At 39.7% G+C, this 24040-nt stretch overlaps 1 protein-coding gene across 3 annotated transcripts; it reads left to right on the top strand.

The window, feature by feature from the left end:
• Positions 1 to 250: 250 nt before the first annotated feature.
• Positions 251 to 23996, top strand: enc2 (ectodermal-neural cortex 2). 3 transcript variants are annotated; one of them, XM_026311620.1, is made up of 12 exons: positions 253 to 390; positions 2751 to 2977; positions 3125 to 3230; positions 4231 to 4476; positions 5327 to 5416; positions 5749 to 5912; positions 7755 to 7902; positions 10728 to 10924; positions 17344 to 17449; positions 17725 to 17868; positions 19329 to 19746; positions 23748 to 23996. In XM_026311620.1, exons 2-11 carry the CDS (start codon positions 2796 to 2798, stop codon positions 19713 to 19715), a joined length of 1770 nt encoding a protein of 589 aa, XP_026167405.1. In that variant the 5' UTR covers positions 253 to 390; positions 2751 to 2795; the 3' UTR covers positions 19716 to 19746; positions 23748 to 23996. The 3 variants fall into 3 exon arrangements, with proteins under 3 accessions (XP_026167406.1, XP_026167405.1, XP_026167404.1); XM_026311621.1 differs by lacking the exon at positions 23748 to 23996 and having other exon boundaries at positions 251 to 352; positions 19329 to 19715; XM_026311619.1 differs by lacking the exon at positions 23748 to 23996 and having other exon boundaries at positions 19329 to 23419.
• The last annotated feature ends 44 nt before the right edge of the window (positions 23997 to 24040 follow it).

Raw genomic sequence — 24040 nt, 5'->3', positions numbered from 1 at the left:
GCTCGTGCTGATAGGTAGAACCAACGCCAAAATGCCGCCTACTTTAATTTGACTTATTTAATTGGGTCTGGTTTTAGTTTTGGCACAAGATAAAGCATCGTTATTGGTCAAAAAAAGTGTCACTCACTTTTGGAAACAGAAAATACCTCCCACTCTCGTCTCTATTGGCTGAGAGACGCGTCCTGCATCGGCTGACACCAGGGATTGGTTAAACAGAACATCATTCACGATTAAGCCACAAAGTATTGGTGTGCGGTTTCCTGCGTTTTATACCAAACCAGTTTGACGTGCAGACAGAACGTAATAGCAGCTATTGAGACAGAAATATGACGTTTTAATAAACGAAATCGAGGTTGGTGGATTTAAGTTTGCAATTACTGGGACTTTAATGTGAGTAGTAAAATCTTTTTTGTTTGCATATCTCACCCTGACAGACGTGAATCGCAGCGTCTCTATGTGATGCATTTTGTCAGAAAATTTAAAATTGGACGTTAGTGCTTCATCAGTCTCTTTGGACTGTATGTATTAATAGTATATGAGTATTTATAGGATACGTTTAGACAGGTAACTTCAACACAGTCAACACTAAAGCAGAACTTGCTCAGTTACTTTGCTCATACAATTAAGAACCATGGATGTGGTCTCCGCTTAAAAGTGTGATTATTTTCATAGTTACTCCTTAACTCAAATCAGACAATGCATTGCTGAGTGAATGCAATGGGGCCAAGTTATTCGTTTATTGGTTGGAAAGATAACTACTACCAGCAGATATTCGGTGACACGGAGATTTACAATCTGGACAAGTTTATAACAAGTTTACAACCTGGACAAACAAACTAAGACCTCTTAGAATAAGGTGTCTTAATAAAGAGACTTTCACTTCTTCCACATGCATGGTCTCGTTAGGTCACCCTGTCTTCTTTTAACAGGATGTTCATGTGCTTGTAAAGGGTTTAACGCGCTGTGCAGCCATGCTTTTAGTGTTGGACCTGCAGCGATTAGTTGATTAATTGGTGCATGCAGTGATCGTTTTAAAGTTTGTTGGTTCACAGCTTTCAAATGGCTTTTGGTCTTAGATGACGTATTTTAAACCAGCATGTTAGGATATCAGCTTGGACTTAATGATGTTGTAACTTTCACCACATTCTGATGTATGTCTATATGTATGTGTATGTGTATGTGTGTGTGTGTATATATATATATATACACACACACACACACACACACACACACACACACATATATATAAGTAGCTATGTTATTAGGTAAGTTATTTCTGAGGTTTTTAGGCCCAAATTTCAGCAACTTTCTCTCTCAATTCGGACATAGAAAATTACTGGTCATCCAGTGCTTGAAGTCAAGTCTAGCTAATTGGTTTGTTTCATCAGGTTTCATAGGTATATATATAACTGAGTGTGAAATGCATAGCAATGGTAATTAACACAGTGCTTCCTAATAACATTGCCTAAGGGAAGCATTTACAGTATAAGATGAAGAGAACCCATCCTAGCACAGAACCTTATGGAACTCCATAACTAGCTTTTGTGTGCATAGAAGCTTCATCTTGAACATGAACATATTGTAATCTGTCTGATAAATAAGATTTAAATACATTTAGTGCCCCTCTTTTGCAGCAGCAAAATCTCCAGCTGTGGTAGGGGTGATGGTGCGGCAGCGACAGGTTGGAGTAAAGGATTTAACAGTAGGAAGAGGAACCATAAATTAAAATAAAATTATCAAAAAAGCCCATGACCCTGACAACGGTGAAATATGAACACCTTTGCTAATTATTAATCCATTGTGTGTCCTTGATTGTGTGTCTGCTCTTCAACATGCTGAAACAGGTCAAACATATTAAATAACCCACAGAATTAATTTGCAATTTTGTCTGAGGTGATCGATCGTAAGTGTGAGAATCAGTGAAGTTGTCAGTAGTGTTTGCAGATGATCTTGAAGGTTTATAAATCCGTAACAGCAGGATTTTTGGTGTACCTTTCAACAAAATACAAAGATATTTAAAGGAATCAAAATCACAGCATGGTAACTGCTTGCACTGGAATGAGCGTTTAAATGTCACAGCAACACTTGCACATTTTCTGTCTGAAATTTAAGGTTCAGAAATGCTGAGAGAACTGTTGCGCTGACACCAGTACTTTTAACTGAGTTTCAGATCAATACGTGTAATCTAAATTATTATTTGTGATAAGATATTTAGAATGAGTAAGCTGAACATGGTTCATTTGATGAACAAGTGCACCATTCAGTTTCTGTTAGTTCTTAAGACAATAACGTGCGCTGCTAGCACCCTGAGTAAAAGTTTTTCCTGGGACAATTTGTAAGTGTCCTAAATATCACGAAGTAGTAAGTATCACTAAGTTGTGTTTTGTACATAATCTCTTGTACTAAAGTGACCTGCTTTATCAGGCGGGGTAAACAGGGGATGATTCTGATGATGTAATGGAAGGGGTGGTGGATGGTGTTGCAACTAAGACAGAGCTGTTGAGGTTGGCTAGGGCCATATAGCCAGAGGTGCAGGTGGTTGCTCAGAGTGAGTTAGGGTAGAGAAATAATACTAGTTTGGCAGGGGAAAAGGTGAAAAGTAAGTTTGGTTTCCTAGCAGTGACCAGCACTTTTATCTGATCTGTCAACTCCAGACGAATGACACAGGACTTTAAATAGGTTGGAGATAAATAAAATTACTGTGATCTACTGATCACTTCCCTTTTTCTGTTCTTGCTTTCACTGAACAGTATAAAGTTTGGAGTGAATCCCTGGAAGTGCCAGACAAAGGTGCCATGTCGGTGACTGTTCATGAAAATCGTAAATCCCGCACCAGCACAGGTTCCATGAACATCTCACTCTTCCATAAGGCTTCACATCCCGACAGTGTCCTGACACACCTGAACACAATGAGGAAACAAAGCATGTTCACTGATGTCACTTTGTGGGCTGGGGGTCAGTCCTTCCCATGCCACAGGTATGTCAACATTTGTAACTACTACTTGTAAATACTGGCAACACTAAAATGAAACAACACATGTACCACAAAGTAGCAAACCTTTCTAGAGGCACCTTTGCATTATCATATTTGGTACACAATAAAATGCAATTTATTTTCTTGCAGGGTAGTTTTAGCAGCGTGCAGTCGTTATTTTGAGGCCATGTTCAGCGGGGGACTCCGAGAAAGTTTGGACAGTGATGTTAATTTCCAAGAAAGTGTACACCCTGAGGTAATGCTGCTACTACTGAAAACAGTCACACTATCATTTTTTGTTCAAAACCAAAGCTTCTGATCTGCTTGTAATGTTAAATTGTACCAGAAAGCAATTTAGATGAATGCATCTTTCCAACCATTTTCATAAAGCAAACATCTTCACTTTGTCCAGCAGTTGGTACTAATTGTTCGAAGGTTTAGGTGGTCTACAAATTCTATCCATTGTCATCAGTCAGTTTTCCAGTTAGTAAACATGCCCCACCCTGTCCAGCCATACCCCCTCATTTGTCCTCAATGTCTCATCCTCCTTCTCAATCTGTGGGCATCTCCACCACTGTAGTTATGCCATCTCCCTCACCTGGGCAATGACAATGCCACTTTAACTACTAACAAGAAGAGGTGGGGAAATTCAAAGGATTTCAAAGGATCTTATTAAATGGCATGATTACTTCACTGCCACCTTGACTATTGTAGTACTTTCCTATTACTCATGACTACTATGACACCAATGGTTATTTAGAATCAAGCAAATGTTCATAACAGAAGTTTCATCATAATACTGATTCAATGACGGTTGCAAATTAATCACCTGGTGAGATTATTTAGCTGCATATGACTTGAATGGCAGACAATTAATATATGTAAAATTGAATGAAATTGCATCATACTGTACACCTGTATGGAAGCATATGCCTCTGTTGAGTTTTCCACACGTTTATTCATGTTTACTTTTATTGTTTTTGCATAACTCTAAATGTGTTCAATAAAGTAATAATATTAGCCAAGCAAGACTGCGGACTGAGCGTACATCATATTTTCTCATGAGAACAATAACTTGTTCCACATCATTAATTTACTTGCTTAAAAGGGTGTAAAATAACCTTGACCAGGTGATAAAGTCAGATAACTCCTTATGTAAGATAAGTTATTTAAGGCTTCCAGTAGCTATAGTCAGTGTCGTACAATTGTACATGATAATGTTAGTGGATAACACTCTTAATTCCCTACTCTTCCAGGTTTTGGAGCTTCTATTGGACTTTGCCTATTCTTCGCGAGTCATCATAAATGAGGAGAATGCTGAGTCATTGTTAGAGGCAGGTGACATGCTGCAGTTTCATGACATTCGAGATGCAGCTGCAGAATTTTTAGAAAAAAACCTGCACTCCTCCAACTGCCTGGGAATGATGATGTTATCAGATGCTCACCAGTGTAAGAGACTTTATGAGCTGTCATGGAGGATGTGTCTGTTACACTATGAGACGGTAAAGATTACTTTTTTTTTTCTTTCTGTGGGGTCCATTAGTGTAATGAGTAATTAAATACTACTCAATTTCCATGCTGCTGTTATGTACATGACCAAATTGAAAAGAGATACAACCAACCCTGTATTACATTATAAATTAAATATAGACCGTCAACTGTCCTGATAGTATTGCAGATGTGAACTGATCACACTTACTCATTACCGTTTACCTAGTGTGAGTACAAGTTTAGTACTAGGACTACCCATCTTGAAATACAGTGTTAACTCCCCATAGTCATGGCAAGAAGTGTTTTTCCAGTTTTTCTCATTCTGCCAGCATTATGTGAATGCATTATTAAGCCACGAAGACCTAGAACTTATTGGAAATGGTGTTCTCTAATGAAACACTACAAGAATTCATTGTCAAAAAATGTTCATTGTATAGACAGGTATATTTTGAAAGAGACGTTTATGCTAAATAAATTCAAAATGTAAGCACAGTTCTTTGAGAGGGCAGCATTTAGCAGCCATTGGAGACACGCTACACAGGTTTCAGATTTTACCATGGTTGCATGAAGAAACCGATATCATATTTGGGGTGTGGGTTTGAAATTTTAACAATACTTTGTTTCCCTGTCAGTAAAATAGAAAGCAATATTTTTTTATTGGTTTTATAATTTGGCATTTATATGATGACATTATGCACTGTGACCAGTGAAGCTGAATGTTTTCTGCCCTATCACAAAAAACACCCATTGACATTTTTATTTTTATTGGTTGTAATAGAACATCTTCGTCCCTTGAATTAAGTTACGCAAACTTGATTACTGCAAACTACCAAGAGTAAAGTGTGTTTGTATGTCCTTTAGGTTAGAGAATCAGAGGATTTCTACAGTTTGTCTAAAGATAAACTACTGGAGCTCATTCTTAGTGATGAACTTGAGATTGAGGATGAACAGGTGAGCGTTGCACTCTTTACTTTGTTTCTTTCCTCTTCTTTTCATCTTGTCTCTTTTATAATAAAGTTGCCATTGACAAGGCTTTCTGATTGGTCAGTCTACTCAAAAAAGATGGAGATTCATCCATTTCTATGACCTATTTATACCCCTTGTCCTCTTCAATTATTCAGACCTTTTTTGAAAATCAGTTCTAATAATAATAGTACCAATAATTGCTATTTTACATATGCATTTTGTTCCATCCATTATAACAAAATGTAACCAATACCCATAGACCTGCTAAATGTTATGTATTTGATAGTTGATAAATGTATAAATTTGACTTCTGGCAGGTTGTGTTTAACTCTGTAATACGATGGGTTCGATATGACTTGGAGGGTCGGCGGCATCAATTGCCTGAGCTGCTGAGGGGCATCAGGCTGGCTCTGCTGTCATCTGAATGTCTGCTGGAGACTGTAGCCTCTGAAGCCCTGGTTATGGCTGACAAGAAGAACAGGTAGTTGCACATTTAAAATACTAATCAAATATTCTGAGCAAGTGGCTCAATGGCGAGTGCAAATATTAGAGCAGACAGTGGACAACCCTGTCTTGTTCCTCAGTCGAAAGGATGTAGAGTGATTCTGATTTGTATTTTTGCTTTGAGTTTTGTATACAGAAATTGTATGCAGATTATAAACCTGTCAGCAAGATTAAACCACGCAAGCGCTTCAAACAGGTATTCCCAGTCTGATCAAACACCTTTTTTGCGTCAAGCATCAGGATGGCTAGATATGAGTTCTTCTCTTAGTGTATAAAATGTTGAATAGATGGCATAGGTTAGACATTGAACTTTTGTTGGGTATAAAATAGTGAAATGTGCCTTTGCATTTTATATTTAGTTTAAAAGAGGACAACAATAACAGTGTGGCTGCTTACGCAACATGGGGTGTCAATAAAAATGCCCGTGGCATCTCGGCTGCCACTTCTGGTGCCGCTAACACTGCGCAAAATGCACACACGAGTGGCACCCAGAGATCGATTAATTAATTACAGGAACAATAACGTGTTAAAAAAATGAGATTATTTGTGTTAAAAAATCGTGTTAAAACACTTCTCTACAGTGACACAGAACCTCTCTCATTTCCTTAATTGTCTGGCATACCGGTAACACTGGTAACATAGAAATTAACATGTTAAAGTCCCAGCCCTAGTTTAAAAATTCACTTGAATAGTTTTTTTGGAATTCTTTTGGTCGATGGCATATCAAAGTAAGGGTCTAATGGTGTCATTTTCCATCTATTATCAATTTTGTCTAAGACAGGTCAGGGATTAGAGCAAAAACGTTTTTAAAGAATGTAGTTTTCTCTGTGTTAGGCGCATACAGATTGACAAGGGTTAGTATTGTGTTATATATGAAGAACACTACATATACAGTATATATACAGTGTATATATATGAATATTCTTCTGTGACAAGCAGCATGTGGCATATGAAGGGAAGACAGGGCACTTATTTTTAAATAAATGAGGATTGCTTATCACAGTGTGGTTCTAAAACTTGTAGTATTCAGAAATTGGTATAAATGCACCTGAGTACAAGTGCCTGATAGCGTGTACTCTTGGAAGCTAAGCAGGGCTGTGCCTGGTTAATACTTGGATTGGGAGATTCTGAGCTACTGAGGTTTGTGTCAGGAAGGGCATCCGGTGTAAAACTTGTGCCAAATTGATCATGCGGACAAATTGATCCGCTGTGGTCAGCCCGAATGCAAGAAGCTGAATGGGGGAGAAAAAAAAACAAAAAAACTTGTTGCTGCAACATGCTAATGCTATCTGAGCGGGATGTAGCTGCCTTCTCTATTTCTTTAACAGTGTTGTTCAGCGACAAGGATATTGCTTTGTGATTAGAAATGGCTAGCTGTAGGGCTTTTTTTGCTGCAGCAATTTTCTCTCAGGTCATTGTATCCTTGCGTGATATGATTGTCCACAGTGGTGCAAACGTCCTTAACCTGGGTTATTTCATCTCTAAGTGCCGTAATGGCTGCTAGGATAGCTTGGTTGGGCGGGCCTTCCTCTCCACCCTACGGCTCATATGGTACTTCATATATAGGTGAACACAGTGCTTGGTTTGGGCCTTGCTCACCCAATTTGTTTTTCTTAGTTTTTGTCTTCTTCATGTTGAGATATTGACTCAACTTTGAATACTGTCTTCTGAAGCAAATATACTTCCACTTCACATAGATTGCACCTATATTGGCACTGAAAAATACTTTTTCAAGGATTAGGCTGACGGAGCTATCTGAAGATGTGTCCTACTCTTTGATCACCCAGCAGGATGAAGTTTGTTTTCACTTTCCTTGCAGGTCAATAGTAGAAGAAGCAATGCAGTGCAAGAAGAAAATCCTTCAGAATGAAGGAGTAGTGACTAGTCTCTGTGTTCGGCCACGTAAGGCAGGGCACACACTGCTTATTCTTGGAGGCCAGACCTTCATGTGTGACAAGATATATCAGGTAAATAAACAGACAATACTACACATGTTTTAAGAAGTATAAGGTGTCCTGTTCATTTGATGTAAAACTCTGTTATTTCACTTGTAGTTTTGTGCATTTAATCCAAACTGCTATCCTTAAATAATATTAAATGGGAAGCAGTAGCTCAGTTAACAGAGCATTGTTAAAAGATTATTCCTTGTTTGTGTGCACAAACTTGGCCAGTAAAGATGGTTCTAATTGTGATTCTGATTCTCCAGTTTAATGTCTGCCTGTTACATACAAAACTATTCCAATCTTTTAGCTGTAACAGCTTATCCTTGAGGGTTGCACAAATACTTCTGCCAGATGGGGCATACCCTGGGCCAGTTGCCAGTCAGTACAACAGTTTTTGTCATGAGGTTAGGTGAATATTTGGGGGTCGCGATTATATGCACTGCAGTCCATGATTACTCTAACTTTTTGCATACTTGTAGAAATTTTGACCTCAGTGTTCTGTGAAGAATCTGAAATAAACAGAATTGAGACTCAAAATATCTTATCTGTGTTTATTATCTTTGCAAAGAGGTCAGCAGTCTGGTGCAGAGCATGACAGCCTGTGGACAGAGCCAAAAAACAAGTGTGACTTTGACTATTATGAGTAGCCTAAAAATGCAGGAAGTGCCTCTGAGGTCACATAGGCCTGGCTGTCTGAGTAGATGCCATGGTTGTCCATGTTCAATGATCGTGCACACAGACAGGATCAGACCTTCTCACCACAAAGCCAGATGCCCTAAAGTTGGTCAGGTGCTGGGGTTCAGAGTGCGGGCACGCCCAATCAGCCGTCGTTCCCCACAGTTGAGACACTTAGCTTGAGTGAGATGTTTTCACCTTGTCTGGTGATTACTGGAGGATTGCTTCACCTTCTGCTCTTGTCAGACGGAGGTGTTAGAACCCGTCTGCAGTGGTTGGCGTATACTCCGGTGGCTTTCTTTGCGACCTTCACCATGTTGTGAGTGACTAGGAGCATCTAGTTCGTTCCACCGTCTGGACTTCCACTGTTTCCTTCAGAGGTCTCTGATCACCACATAGTTGCCTGATTTGAAGTCGTGCAGCTGATAGTTTGCTGGTGCTTTGACCTGCTTGTGGATTTGAGACAAAGCAGAAGACAGGTTTTTGGAATATCTTAGTATTGAATCTTCGGTGTTGTCCGTGTGGTAACTGCCTGTTCACTGGCCCTATTCCTATTTCCGTGGGTTTTCCAATCAAAATCTCAAATGCGCTTGTGTTACATTGTGTTCATGTTCCCATCTGCATTTATATCAATACTATTGACAATGACTTTATCCAGTCTCATGACAACATTTAGCTAATTTAGTTTTCAGTGTGGCATTTACTCTTTGAACTGCACCCCCACTTGCTGGGTGATAGGAGCAGTGCTGTCTCAAATCAGTAATTAAAAAGGTACCAAGCTGTTTAATTCCTTCACTGACAATGGTTGAAATACCCCAGTGTGGAAGATTTTCTGTCAATAAAACTTTACAACTGAAGCACTATCTTGTCTATTTTGTTGTTGGTTCAGTGAAGTCAAATATCACATGATCAAATGGTTTATGAAGTTGTGGATATGCAGCTTGTGAGACTGATTTACCTCTTCCTACATTGTGTGGCACACATAAGACATGAATTTTGTGCATGGGTTGTGAACTCTTTTATGAACCAATATTGTTCTATCAAATCAAACATCCGTCCCCTTTGACACATGGTACAATGTGACAATTTAGCATAGTGAGGAAAAAAGTGTTTCGGCAAACAAGGTTTCCCATCTGGTCCATACCACACGTGAAAAAGTGCAGACACAGTTTCTCCAGAACTGTTTCTCGCTGAAGCAAACTGTAGTGGACAGTGAGAGAAAAAGTCTGGCAGGATCAGTTAGACCCAAAAGCAGGTGTAGTCTGCACTGACGATTTCAAGTCAACGAAAGCCAGGTCAGCTTCTGCTATCCATGTGACTTTACTATGGGTTGGAAAATCCTTTGTATGAACAATACTGTGCAGAGGTCCGTCCAGAAGTGCATAATTTGGAATGAATTGTCTGCAACAAGAGCACATGCCTAAAAAGCAAATAAGTTGTTTAGTAGTGATGACAGACAGTATTGAGACCATGTACGGAACACTGCTCTATCACAGAGGTAACTGGACAAACTGGCGAGGATGGAGTGAGAAACCAGGGCTTTTATTGAAGTAGGTGGAAGATTGACAGCAGGTGCAGCTCATCACCAGTTCCGCTCTTGCAGTGACACACTTGCAGGGAATCAACAGACCAGGAGACAGTACAACACACACAAGGGAAAGGGAGAGAGAAACGCAAGGCCTCATGACAATTTTGAATTGTTTCAGTACACTTGAGTGAGAGGGATTTGCCCTCTCCTGTGAGCACAACTCAAAAGTTAACCAGTTGTTGAACAAATTGCAATTTAGACATGATGGCTTTGTGTCCTTCTGCTGCAAGACGTTAAGGGGCTGGACTATGCCGTTGAACCCCTGTATGAAGTGGTGGTAAAAATGAGCAAATCCTAAAAACTGTTGGACTTTGCGCTGGGTGGTGGTTCGTGGCCACTCAGCCACCACACTGACCTTGCTTGGGTCAATGCGCACGTTCGATTATTAAGCTGAGGAATTCTAGTCTTAAAAGTACAGAGAGTGTCTGCCTCCTGTACCCAGACAGTACTAAATCAAATAGAAACAACAGGCTGAAATCAACTCTGAGGCCAGAGACCAGTGCTGTTCCAGGACTTAAGTGTGTCTGCCTGTTTATTAGTAAATAATTATTAATTAAATAATAATTGTGATTGATCCCTTTTTTAGGTTGACCACAAAGCCAAGGAGATCATACCAAAAGCAGACCTCCCAAGCCCCAGAAAGGAGTTCGGTGCATGTGCCATCGGATGTAAGGTTTATGTGACCGGGGGAAGAGGCTCAGAAAATGGTGTATCTAAAGATGTCTGGATTTATGACACTGTCCATGAAGAATGGTCTAAAGGAGCACCCATGCTAATAGCAAGGCAAGTCATATAAGTGAACTCATAGTAAACAGTATCGTAAAAAGGTATATCTTATGTCAAGTTGTACACACTCATTTAAAGTAGCAAACACTTAAGAGATGTGCATAATTAGAGTGCTACAAATTCATGAACAGTGATTCACACCATGTAGTGTTATGATTGTATGTGGAGTGGTATGAATTCATGGCATGCATCATGTAGGGTGCTAGACACTTATTGTATTATAGAGACAGTGACAGTGATTGCAATACAGATTCCTCTGTTTCAACTGATATGGGTAATTGATGAATGCACACAATATAATTAATTAGTTAACCAATTGCAGATAGGATTGAACATTTTCCTTGCTGTTCCTACCACAACATTTTGCTGCGCATCTGATAAGTAATGCCACTATTTCAGAGACAAGAAAATATGTGTTCTTGTATTTTGTTTTTTAGTTTCATGATGCATTATATCTGTTTACCAGGGCATTAAATGATTTGACTCTGTTGTATATGTGCAATATCCAAGTAAAACATTTAAATGAAAACACTTTTTATTTAATATATAAGCAGAATAATTAACAGAGGTAACATAACTTGATCCTGCTACCTAGCTCAATCTAAAATGATTATTGGATACCATTTATGGTTGTATACAATTTATAGTTCTCTGTAATTACATGTAGGTGCCAGCAGATACCTAGGGAAAGGGATTTATGGATGAGCATAGGTCGCTGCACATCCCAAATCTCAACTACCCACACATAGTTGAGATTTTACCACAGTTTGTCTTGTCAGATGTGCTATATAAAACCATTTATAGAGTTATAGTGATTCATATTTTTTACTACGGTATGTTTGCGGTCAGTGTTAATTTTTACAGCAGATTTTAATTTAGTTTTAGTCTTTTGACTAAAATGCAATTTTAGTTTTAGTCATATTTTAGTCATCTGCTTTGTTTTAGTTTTAGTCTAGTTTTAGTCCACTAAATAGCATAATATTGGGTTTAATTTAAGTGTAATTTAGTAAAACTATTGTAATATACAAAATATTCTAAATTAAAATTAAATGAAAAACAAGTTTCATTAAATATATATGGAATATGGCCTTTCCATAAAACACCAAAAATTAGATATGCACTATTTCTAACCTGCATATGATATTCTTCATTCTTTAAAGCAAAAGTGCAACTCCAAAATATATTTTGCAGTAATGCCATTGCATCAAATGAAATTGACCCATATATCTTCTCTTTGTTTTCTCCTAGCTGTTGCCATTTCATTATAGTTTAAGTCAGACAGAACCCCAGTGTAGGCTATGATGATGTCGTGTACTCGCGCATCCCATGGAGGATGCCAAGTGGATCAGTTACTTTTCAAATGTGCGTGTGTGTCTAAGAAGATTAATTCTGATTGGATCTTTTCTAAAAACGTCCCTCACTCACATTTTCGTCTCGTTTTTATTAGTCAACGAAAATGTCAGTATATTTTTATTTAGTTTTCGTCGTCATCACTTGATTTTTATTTAGTTAACGTCTTGTTTTCGTCAGTGAAAACTTGTCGTTGACATTAATTAACACTGTTTGCGGTATGTTTTAATCCTGCACCAGGTTAAAAAAAAATCCAACATGCATTTTCCTGACGCTGGGTTTTGCAAAACTTTGATTTTTTCAATAATATTAATATTATAATATTATTTCTATATTATTCCTGAAGTTCTCTTCAGGGATGAATAAAGTTTATCTTATCTTGCTCTGGTGGCAAGGCTGGGGTCAATTTTTATGCTTTATTCTCTATTAACTTCCTTAATTATTTTAACAGACAACACCACAGTCAGGTAGACTGACAAATGGCAGTCCGCATATTGCACATGTAATGGTGTAATTTTATTATTATCAATAAATATCTGTATTCATCAACAGCATGGCAGCAGCAAGTTGCAGCAGCTTGGCAGGTGGTGCCTCTCCTCTCCCCAAAAAACATGGGAAACTGCCTGATCATTGTTCTACACACATAAACTGGCCTTTATGTTCAGCCTTTCTAAAAGACACCCGATCTACGGCTCTGTCATATGTATTGACTGTGGCTTTGTCCATGTTGGGTGCTTTGTGCTTTGCAGTGCTTTGCAAATGTTTGGAAACTGGTGCACCATCATGCGAGTGCTCGTACCCTGAATCCACTACACCTGTGATGCACGTTGTGCCACTGGACTCATCAGTCAGCTTCTACACTCTCACATCCTGGATCACAGGCACACCACAGCCCGGTGTGTATGGCGACAGTGGTGTGGCCAGAGAACACCCCAATGTCCTCCAGACATGGAAATGCATACCTGCTCTGTGTTGTCCTCCCACTCTGCGGAGACTTGCACTTGAACCCCGGGCCTATGGATCTAGCCCGGTGGCTACTGGAGGAAGCCTTCACCATATTGCCTGTGACCTACTTTCCCAACGCTTTTCTCGTTGGGCCACAAAGTAACTACTCCACAAACTGTATACCAAAAGCACAAAAAAATAATAGTAAGTAGCTAATAACTGTCTATCAACCTAACCAAAGCAGAATAAACTTTAACACCAGGGTCAGGAAGCTGCGGTCACCCTGTGGTTAGAGTCAAACACCTGGGAGTTCATAGCCCCATCTGTCCTACTCACCACTGACACTGGGAGATGGTGGGGGTTCCCATGTCTTCTGGCTGTGGGGCATGCTGTCCTCTGTAGAGCTTCTGCTATGGTAATTGAGTCCACCGCATACATGTGGAGTGGGAACAGGGGTTTTTGGGAGTCACCTCCCACTGGGTGTTATGATCATGGCATTCTTTCCTCCTTAAAGCAGCTGCCTGCAAACGTTCCTTGGCCCCTTAGAAGGCCATTCTGATACAACTCTGGTGTTCTCGCACCCCTTGTGGCTCTGGTACTCAACAGGTAACTGGGATTCTTGGCCAAACATCATGTAATACGGTGACTCACCCATTGACTGGTGAATGGTTGTGTTGTACTTAAACACCGACTGGGGTAAGTACTCAGGCCAGCAGCTCTTCTGCTCCACAGGCAGCGTAACAACTGATGCATTGCGCAGTTAAATTGCTTGCACTGGCCATTGCCCTGTGGCTTGTAAGGGGTTTTCTGAGTCTTCTGAACTCCATACAAGCTACACAACTGATGGACTATCGGATTGTCAAAGCTGTGGCCCTGGTCAGAGTGGAGACGAGCAGGGACACTGGATTGAACCATTGGTTGCTGCCTTATGGTCCCTAGTGGGCACTATTTGTATAAATTTGGAGAGGACCTCAGTCATACTCAAAACCTGCTCCTTACCACCTATCTCGGGCTCCAAAAAGGTAAAATCCATTGCCAGTACCTGATTTGGACAGGAGGCCAACAGGTGTCCCATCCCAACAGGTGCATGGAGTTTGAGCTAGTGCTGTGCCCCAAACATTCTCTCCACCAGCTTTGAAAAGTACTTGGAGCATTACAAAATGCTCAAAGAGCCCAAAGAGCATCTGATTTTACTGAATCAGTGGCTACTGAGCTCAACCACCCATTGCTACTCAGTAGCACCCAGCTTGTCTATTCCTAAATGGCTCAAAGGGTTATTATCAGTTCATACCGTGCAGTGCTGACAACACACAGATATTCCTGAAACTTCTCCATCATCACCCATTTCATCCCAAGCAGTTCCAACTTCATCGAGCTGTAGTTCCTTTCTGCTGAGCTGAGACTGCGACTGGCGTAGGTGTTTGGTCGGACCTTGCCATCCTGTTCCTGGGACAACACCACTCCAAGGCCTGCATGATTGGCATCCACCTCAAGAAATGGAAGATTAAAATTTTCAAAAACAAGAATCACCACACTTAATCTCCTCTTCAGTGCTTGGAAATTTGTCTAGGCATTTCTCTAGGACCCCTCCAGACATGGCCCTTGGCCCTTCCGTGTCTTAATGCCTGCTAGCTCAGCCACTAGCCGATGCAATGGATCTGCTAGTTTAGAAAACTCCTTCACAAACCATCTATAATAACTAGCAAAACCAAGGAAAGACCGCAGTTCTGAGATGTTGGTGGGGCAGGGCCAGTTGGCAACAGCAGACACCTTAGCTGTATCTGTGGACACTCCTTTGCGGAAGACCAGGTGCCCCAGTTATTGAACGTCCTTTCTGAAGAAGCAGCATTTCTCCAGTTTTACCTTCAACCCTTCCTTCTGGAAGTGACTCAACACCAGGTCCAACCTGCCTATATGGTCATCCACACTTCATGAATACACAATAATGACATCCAGGTACAGTGAAAGGGACTGAGAGTGCTGTGCCCCAAACATTCTCTCCACCAGCTTTGAAAAGTACTTGGAGCATTACATAGCCCAAAGAGCATCTGTTTGAACTTAAATAGCCCAAAGGGTGTGCAAAAGGCTGTCTTTGGGCAATCTTGCTCAGTTACGTGTACCTGTTGTAGCCGTAACTGTTGTAGCCACCTAAAAAGGTTCGCCACAAAAAAAGGAAATTCCTCTTCTTTTATTAACAACCTGCACAGTGCTGGTACAGTGCTGGTACAACTGCAAGTTTTCTCTCTATCATAACCTGTACACTCACAAGATTTCCCTCTCTAGTTAGTTACATCTTTTACATTGTGTCGTCATCCGTGAAGGTTGAAAAAGTAATGAGCCTGTTTTGATAATGTAAGGAGCAGAAAGTACAGATATTTGTGTTTAAATGTAGGGAGTAAAAGTAAAAAGTCCTTTTCCTTTAAAAATATTTCATGTAATCCTGGCACAGATGTGATAATCACCTTGGGGAATACTGAAAATTATAATTTAAGGTAGAAATAATGTAGTATTAGTGGAACCAATGTATTTTTCGAAATGGAATTGGTCTTGAGGGGCTTCATGAGGGTAGGCTTTATGAGGAGACCTCAACCAAGGTTGGTTGGTTGGCGTGTGAGTTGGTTAGTCAATCAGTTGATTGGTTACAGAGATGGTAACACCTTAATAGTCGGTGAAGGGTTGTTTGTTCAAATCAAGCTGCAGCTTCTGCCACCATTTTTTTCTTTTCCAACCCTATCACAATCATAAAATATTTTATTCCAAAGAAAGATCTGGTCCTTTTGGAGAATTAATTAAAACAAAAAAATGGAATTACATAATTAAAAGTAAATCGTGTGAGCAAGCATGCAGTAATTTAACAAAAACTCTCAAAAATGTTTTACTAAAATAAAAAATGGAAAATGTACTTTGCCCTGGTTTAACAGTGACGTCTGGGGCCTGATGAAAAACAGGTCTGAGAAATATAGTTACATCAGGCTTTGAGGAAAGCAAAGGCCATTAAGGTCTTCATAAGGAACTCAATGGGGGTGGCTGTGGCTCAGGGGGTAGAGCAGGTCGACCATGGTTGGTGGTTCGATATTTGGCTTCAGGCCGAAGTGTCCTTGGGAAAGACACTGAACTCCAAGTTGCCCCCAGTGTATGAATGTGTGAGTGAGTGGATGAATAGTGTAAAAGCGCTTTGAGTACACTTGAGTGTAGAAAAGCACTATACAAGTATAAGACTTGTATTTACCTGTGGAACTGTGGAAAACAACCCTAGAGGCTAACTTCAAGTACACATTAAGTCCATTAAGTGCGGCATCTACCAAGATGCTCTGTTACATTGCTGTTCTGCATAGGCCTCAGCCAGGTCATCACTAAGACTGGCTACAGATACCGACTACAAAATGGAGCAACCATCAGCCACCTCCTATATATGGATGACATCCAGCTGTACGCCAGGAGTTAGTGAGACATTGACTCATGGATTCACACCACCAGCAATGACAGTCATTTGGACTGAATAAATGTGGTCGGATTATAACAAAGAGAAAAGGCTGTCAGGACTGAAAAAGTTGAACTGCCAGAAGGCAGCATAGTAAACGTTGAGAACAAATACCTTGGAATCCTGCAGGCAAATGAGAACCTAAAAGAAGCCGTAAGGAAAGCAGTCACAGGCAATACCTACAGAGAGTAAGAGTAAGTCGTTTTTTTTCATGGTAACTACAAAAGGGAGGTGATTTCCCACAGAAAGACATCTGGGTCCTTATCATACAGTCAGGGTTAGAGCAAACTGTTCTCACTGAGAGCAAAAATTATATTTCCACAATACACAGTAGGCCCCATTCAGAAGTGTTTCAGTTATACTAAAGTAAGCTGGATTAGGTCACTTGAGGGTAAACATTTTTAATTTTTCTAACAGTGACACTATTTCATTTCAATTCAATTTATTTGTATAGTGCTAAATCACAAAATCATATCAAGACACTTTACATAGAAACCCAACAAATCCCTCACGTGGTGAATTACGTGTGATATGATACAGTGTTTTATGAAAGGCTAATAGCAAACCTTCTCTAGTTATAGGGACATGTACATTGCCCACAGTGCACAAAAACACATAATTTGGTTATTCTCTTCTTTAGGTTTGGCCATGGTTCAGCTGAGCTGGGACACAACCTTTATGTTGTTGGTGGCCATACAGCCATTGCTGGAGTTTTCCCTGCTTCTCCATCTGTCTCTTTAAAACAGGTCAGAAAGCATTGATTTATTTAAGATAATAATTTGAAATGTACATTTGTATCTATTTTTGTAAGTTTTATCATCTAAATATATGGAAATGTACACAAATAAATATAGCATGTAACTAGATTGTTAGCAACTGAAATCTCTGATGTATGTCTGACTTTGACACTGCCTCTTTGCAGATGGTTTATGATTAGCACTGCTTTTCAGTGTCACTGTCTAAGCTGTTTGAAATCAAACATGTACTGTACTTAATGTGTTATTGTGTAATATATTCCCAGGTCGAGCGCTATGATCCTCTTAATAATAAATGGACTATGATGGCTCCTCTTAGAGATGGAGTCAGTAATGCAGCTGTGGTCAGTGCCAAAGTCAAACTCTTTGTTTTTGGAGGAACCACCACACACAGAGACAAGGCCTCCAAGGTTGGTGGATTTTTTTTTAGCTTTACAAGCCAGGTTCCCAGAGCTCAGTTTCTAACTAAATAAGAAACTAATATATCTGGAATTACAGAGTTTAATTATTATTATTAATTTATTAGCACCTGTTTTAGAGGGGTAATTCAATATTCTATATCAGAGTTTGAACAACAAGGAAGGTCACAGCCACTGATAATCTCAACATAAAATCAGCCTTAGCAGCAAAACCAGCGAACAACTTAAACGCATAAGAAATATATATTAATAACTGTAAATACTTTAATTTTTTTTCATGGTGAATGCAGTTAGTAATGCTTACCTTTAAATGGCATAACACAAAGTGAAGCAAAATGTGCCTATCCTCAAATTCTGCCCTTAGTTCTTCAAATGCTTTCTCTGGGGTTTGTTGATAGGGAGGTAGGTTTAAAACTAGCCTTCTATTCTCACCACTCAGGTGCTGCATAACTGTGGAAAAGTGCAGAGGTGTCAGCAGGTCTATAGCATCCAGGAGAAACTGCATGTCATGTATCCAATCTTCAACAAACATCTTGCTGTCTCTGTTACCTGTAAACACTTGCACATTCCTAATTTGATGGGCCTGCCTCAAGCCGCAATATTTCATCTGGGTAAACTTCGGCAATATTAAACCAGGACTAGACCAGGACTAAATCATTACTGCCATGCACAACACTGCCTTATCTGAGCGCGATAAGGCAATACCAGTGGGGGACAAACCTTCTTCTTCTTCTTCTCGGTGGGTTGCAACCAGCGTTCAAAGGTGCATACACAATCCCTCTTCCGGTTGATAGGCACAGCCGACTTCTTCCTGGAGTCTCAGAAAAGCCACATCCGGGTCACAGCACCATAAGATGTAACCTGCTTGCTCTTCGCCGGTCCCTCAATCTCAGCCTTGTGTTTTGGCTTTTGATGTGATGATATGACAGGTGCGGAAAGAGGCACTGGTCAAAGGGTTCTGGAATGCAGTGGTAGACTCCGATTTCCTTTACACCACAATGTCAACCAGGTCGATTTAATGAAATAATGTATTTGACATTCATTTTGAGTAAATATGACTAATAATTTAAACCCATCAAGGTTTACTAGTTTGCTACAGGCAAGCCTACAGTGAGATGCTCACAGCAAACCCAAATATGGGTTTCAGTCCACATAGGATCCCCAAGGGGCAAAACTGCTGTGGGTCCCAAATGGGCAAATCCCATGTGCGAATAATGTGGGATTGCCCATGCTGCCCACAATAAATGCATACTTGCCCATGTTTGCTGGGTAGTTGCTGTACAAAGGACCTAGTTTTTTAGGATGAGTTAGGATACAGGTAATCTGGGCACAACTGCACAGTAACAGGAAGTGAAACACATTTCAACAAGAACAAAAGAGTATGTGCAGCAGCAGCATTCAATGACTGACTGAGTGAATTGCCTATCTAACTTCCTTTCTTTTATATCTAGGTCCAGTGCTACGACCCTGTGGGTAACCGCTGGAACATTACAGCTGAATGCCCCCAGCCATGGCGCTATACGGCGGCTGCTGTCTTAGGGAGCCAGATCTTCATCATGGGTGGTGACACTGAATTCACTGCTGCCTCTGCTTATTGTTTTGACTGTGAAACTAATCAGTGGACTCGAGTGGGTGACATGACATCCAAACGAATGAGCTGCCATGCCGTGGCCTCAGGAAATAAGTTATATGTGGTTGGAGGTTATTTTGGGACTCAGCGGTGTAAAACGTTGGACTGTTACGACCCCACATCAGATAGCTGGAACTCCATCACTACTGTGCCTTATTCATTAATCCCCACTGCCTTTGTCAGCACCTGGAAGCACCTACCTGCCTAACTGGGAGACACCAGAAACCAGCAAATATCAGGTACATTATAAATGATTGAAACTAACAGTGGGTGACTGAACACATGGTGTTGTCAGGCTGCACAAAAATGGTAGAAAGGTTGTAATGCTTTCATTTCATTTCAGTGTTTTTAAATTGATTATTTTACCAGAAGATTAAATGTGAAAACATCACTCTGGTACAATAGGTATTATATATAACCTTGCATGGATTGTTAAATGTAGGGTGCAATACTAAGTCTCACTCAGATAAAATAAAATGGTACCTAAAATGGGCAACACAGGACAATGATGGAGTGAAGGTCATTTAAGTACTTTGACAGAGTCTGGGTTCAGAAACACTAGAGCAAAACTGACAACAGCTAGTCATTAGCATAAAGGGTTTATTATTACAGAGTTTGTTAATAGAATGGACCCAAATGCAGAGCAGTGAGACAGAGTGTGAGAGTGTAAAATATATTATTGTTGGTAATAAGGGGACTTAATCATTCTGGGGGGCTAAAGAGCGGTGAACAGGTTGGCAGCAACAGAGTAAAGAAGACAGGCAAGACAGATAGACCCACATTCCACAGACCCCCACCCTACTCCTGGCCTGAAAAATTAGGCCCTTTCTAAGAGAACGGGATCAAAGCAGTTGGTTGAGATCTAAAAGGGAACGGGGTGGCTTCTATCAGTAGTACCTGAGAGTACCTGCACTATAGCAGCCCTGCCAGCTCTGTGCCATGGCAGCTGATCGCAGCTAGAAACCAGTAAACACTAAACCTAAAATTGTGCTTGCAATTGTATGAAATGATTCGTCTCAAATGTAATGAATTGTGTACATCACCTATGCTTAATATGAGGAATTAATTCCATACCTTCCATGTTAACTTAAACTGTTGTGACTGTTTCTATGTTTCAGTGATCAAAGTAATTTATTAACATTATTAACTATTGACTCAGATGTTTATAACAAATAACTGTTGAACAGCAGAGAGTGGCTGCGTATCTTATTTGGGGTAAGCGTCAGTATAGCAGGAATGCCCTGTTCTCAGGGTTTAAGCACATATATATCATAAGTTAAGCGTATTGGTGGGTAAAGGGTTTATTCATGAAATTTCTCCCGAATAGGGATAGCATGAACAGGTCCTGAGTCTGTGGAATGTGGGTCATTAGGAAGAGACAGAGATGGAGTCCAATGGTGTCTAATGGCAGGCAGGTAGGCACACAGACAAACTGAGTTACCGACATGGAGCAAACTTAAGGACTACACCGGTGGCAGGCAGGTATGGGTAGGCAAACTGATCAGGTGGAGTTCTGGACCATGGGCAGACAATAGATGAGGAAGCGACAAATAAATACATGTCAGTAGTCAGGTAACTCAGGTAACTTAAAGTGAGGAGTATCCAGGTGACTTGGTAGAGACAGGCGGGTTAAGGATCAGGCAGACGGGTAGCTCAGGATACTGGGACAGATGCAGCAGGAGGACTGGGGCTGAGACACTCAGGTTCAGGTGCAGGGAAGCAGACAGATAGGCAGCATTTCTGTCGGGGAGTGAACTGCAATATTTTTCCAGGACTGGCTGATACAGGTTCAAGGATACAGATGGTTTCAGGTTGCTAGAAAGCTCAGGGGTATGACAGGAGGCAATCAAAAAAAAAAAAAAAAAAAAGTGACTGGGTCTTATATTAACTAGGGCGCAGGGAACTAATGACAAAGCAAAGCTAAGAACTACTAAGGTACAAACCAATGAGTTGGAATTGGAACAAAAACACAGGACAGAAAGTGAGTGGGCAATCATGACAATTGGATACTAAATCATAAACTGGGTTAATGAATCCAGTCTTATTTGCAGTAGCTAATGAAATCACAGTTAATATCTTTAAAAAACAGTATCTCACTTTAAAATTAAAATTATTCTCAGAACGTGTTGCACATCTCAGAACATTAGCCGGGCAAATAATCTCTTAGATAGGCTAATCGATTTTTTTCAGGAAAAACTAACACGTATGCCCAATACAGTTACTAAGTAAAGCAGTATATGTACCTTCAAATGTATGTACCTTCATACATGGTATGAAGAGTTGCCCATTGTAAAAAGCACATGATGAGACAGTCATTTTAATCTGCAGATGGATGAATTATGACCAGGTGTAAAAATAATACATCCATTAAAGCCAACAGAATGGAAAAAGAAACATGAGCCTTCTGTGGCTGAGATGAAAAGAAAATATGGACACTGGGAAAAAGCAAGCAAGACTTGAACAGACAGAACCTGCCATCTGATCATCATCCTTCCTGTTTTAGCAACGTTGTGATACTCTCCAACTGGGACCAAGTGTGAGCCCAGCCCTCCACATTTGATAATCTGATATCCCCACATCAGTGCCAGTGATGAACCTGCACCGGGCACTCAATAAATTGACAGTGTAACAATGAATAACATGCAAATATTGAAGATTTTGTGGTGGCCTGTGTCTTTGAAAACAAAGAGATGGAGTAATGATTGTTTTAATGCAGTGTAACACAGCTGTTTACCATCAGTTGCTCGATCTATTGCCTTTACTCATCTGAACTGTTAGCATGCCTGGGATTACATCAGCAAAAGCAGTTAGACAAAAGATGCATTAATGACATGTTGTGGAAACTTGTGATACACAAAGATACCGTAGTCAAGCAAACCACTGTGCATTGGAAACTGAGGGAATGTATGTTTTCTAATCTTTTATTTTAACTTAACATTGCTGATAACTGCTGTCAAAATATCAGTCTACTTATTATTAGCCTTTCTTTTGTTGTCTGTGCAGTGCATTTCTGTATTTGGTTATGTTTTATCTTTTTGCAGTGCATTTCTGAATTTGTGCTGTGTTTGTGCACTGGTACTGATACTTGTGCACAAGTCAAGATTTTGTTCTGTGGTGGAAAAAATGGGGCACATTTGTAGTATAAATACATACACGTGTTTTTTAGGATTGAAAAAACAACTTTTTTATCTTAGAGTTGTCAGTGTCCAGGCTTAAAGTAGGCAAACCTATTTTCAAATGTTTGTAAAAAGCCTACTCAAAGTAACATATATATTCCATGGTAAATGACCAGCTAATGCAATTGTTCTTTTCCATGATAACAGTTTTTTTTTTTTGGTTTTTGTTTGTTTTGTTTTTTTACATTTAAATACATTTAAATACATTTAGAATGTATGTACTTTGAACATAAAGCCACACTCTTGAGTATTTCTTGGAGCACAATTTATTTGTATTTCCAAAGCAATGATGATCAGTTATACCCATATGTAGTACATTTATTGTGCTTTAGACAGCTGACAAAATATTTTATCACAATCTTTGAAGCTTCAAGAAAAGTTCACCCTGAAAATGCTGTATCTGCCATTTTCTCCTGAGGAGGAGGATCAGCTGAACAGGAAAAAATTGTTAAAGATGTTTTCAATCAAGGTATTTTTGGTGTTCAGGTGCCATCTAGTGGACAAGTAATTGCACATCCACAACTAAATATTTTGATCTCAGACACTGCAATACCGTTGTATTGATTTCTTGTGTATGTATTTGTGTGTGTGTTTTCAGAGCCCATGTTTCCTTAATCTCTTATTAGTTCTGAAATCTCCTATGCAAACATTCCATTGTAAAGATGTAACTTCTGAATGCTGCCCGATTACATCTGCACCAATACAAAGTAAATGAAGGGAGTGATTGAGAATTTAAGACAATTTATACTGCTATCTCTGACATCTACATGAAGAAAAACGCGTTAAGGTAACTTAATGTAAATTTTTCTGAGTTTATATGGAGTGGGTTCTGTGGTGTATAGGTTCATCGGGCAACCATTAGTATATATCAATAGAAATTTTTGTTGGGACTGTGGTTTAAAGTAGTTTCTCTGTGACAGCTGGCATCTCCAACATTATGTAACAAAATGAATGGACAAGGTTTCTAAAAGACACAGGTGCATCATGACTGATAAGTTGTATTATCTCTGTAATACTTTACTGTATTTGTCGGTGTCTTAAATTCTTGCATTTGCCCTTTCCAGTTGTCCAAACAGCTGTTATCAGTAGGCATCAGCAACCGCACAGAGGAGATGTTCCAGAATACTTGCCAAGTATTTTTAAGAATATGAAGAAATGAGGATGCGTCTGTTTTTGAAAGAATGGAAGATTTTTTTTGTAATCATGTTAATTAATGTTAAGACACTGTGTATTTAAACTGGTGAAAAATTCACTTTTTAAACTCTGTGAAGCTCTTTTGAGGAAAGTAGAGGATGAAAGTATGTCTAAGGAGGAGGAACATTTTTTATTTATATTACTTTATAATTATACTATATGA

This window comes from Mastacembelus armatus, chromosome 6 (assembly GCF_900324485.2).
Source record: "Mastacembelus armatus chromosome 6, fMasArm1.2, whole genome shotgun sequence".
In the NCBI taxonomy this organism is placed as follows: Eukaryota; Metazoa; Chordata; class Actinopteri; order Synbranchiformes; family Mastacembelidae; genus Mastacembelus; species Mastacembelus armatus.
The sequence above is the reverse complement of the archived record's forward strand: the minus strand, read 5'-3'. Positions and strand labels throughout refer to the sequence as shown.

Excerpts from the sequence above, each read along its gene's own strand:
- enc2 (XM_026311620.1), top strand. The coding sequence starts at position 2,796 with ATGTCGGTGACTGTTCATGAAAATCGTAAATCCCGCACCAGCACAGGT. Across the intron at positions 4,477-5,326 it reads GTCTGTTACACTATGAGACG|GTTAGAGAATCAGAGGATTT; the intron begins GTAAAGATTACT and ends TATGTCCTTTAG. Across the intron at positions 5,913-7,754 it reads ATGGCTGACAAGAAGAACAG|GTCAATAGTAGAAGAAGCAA; the intron begins GTAGTTGCACAT and ends CTTTCCTTGCAG.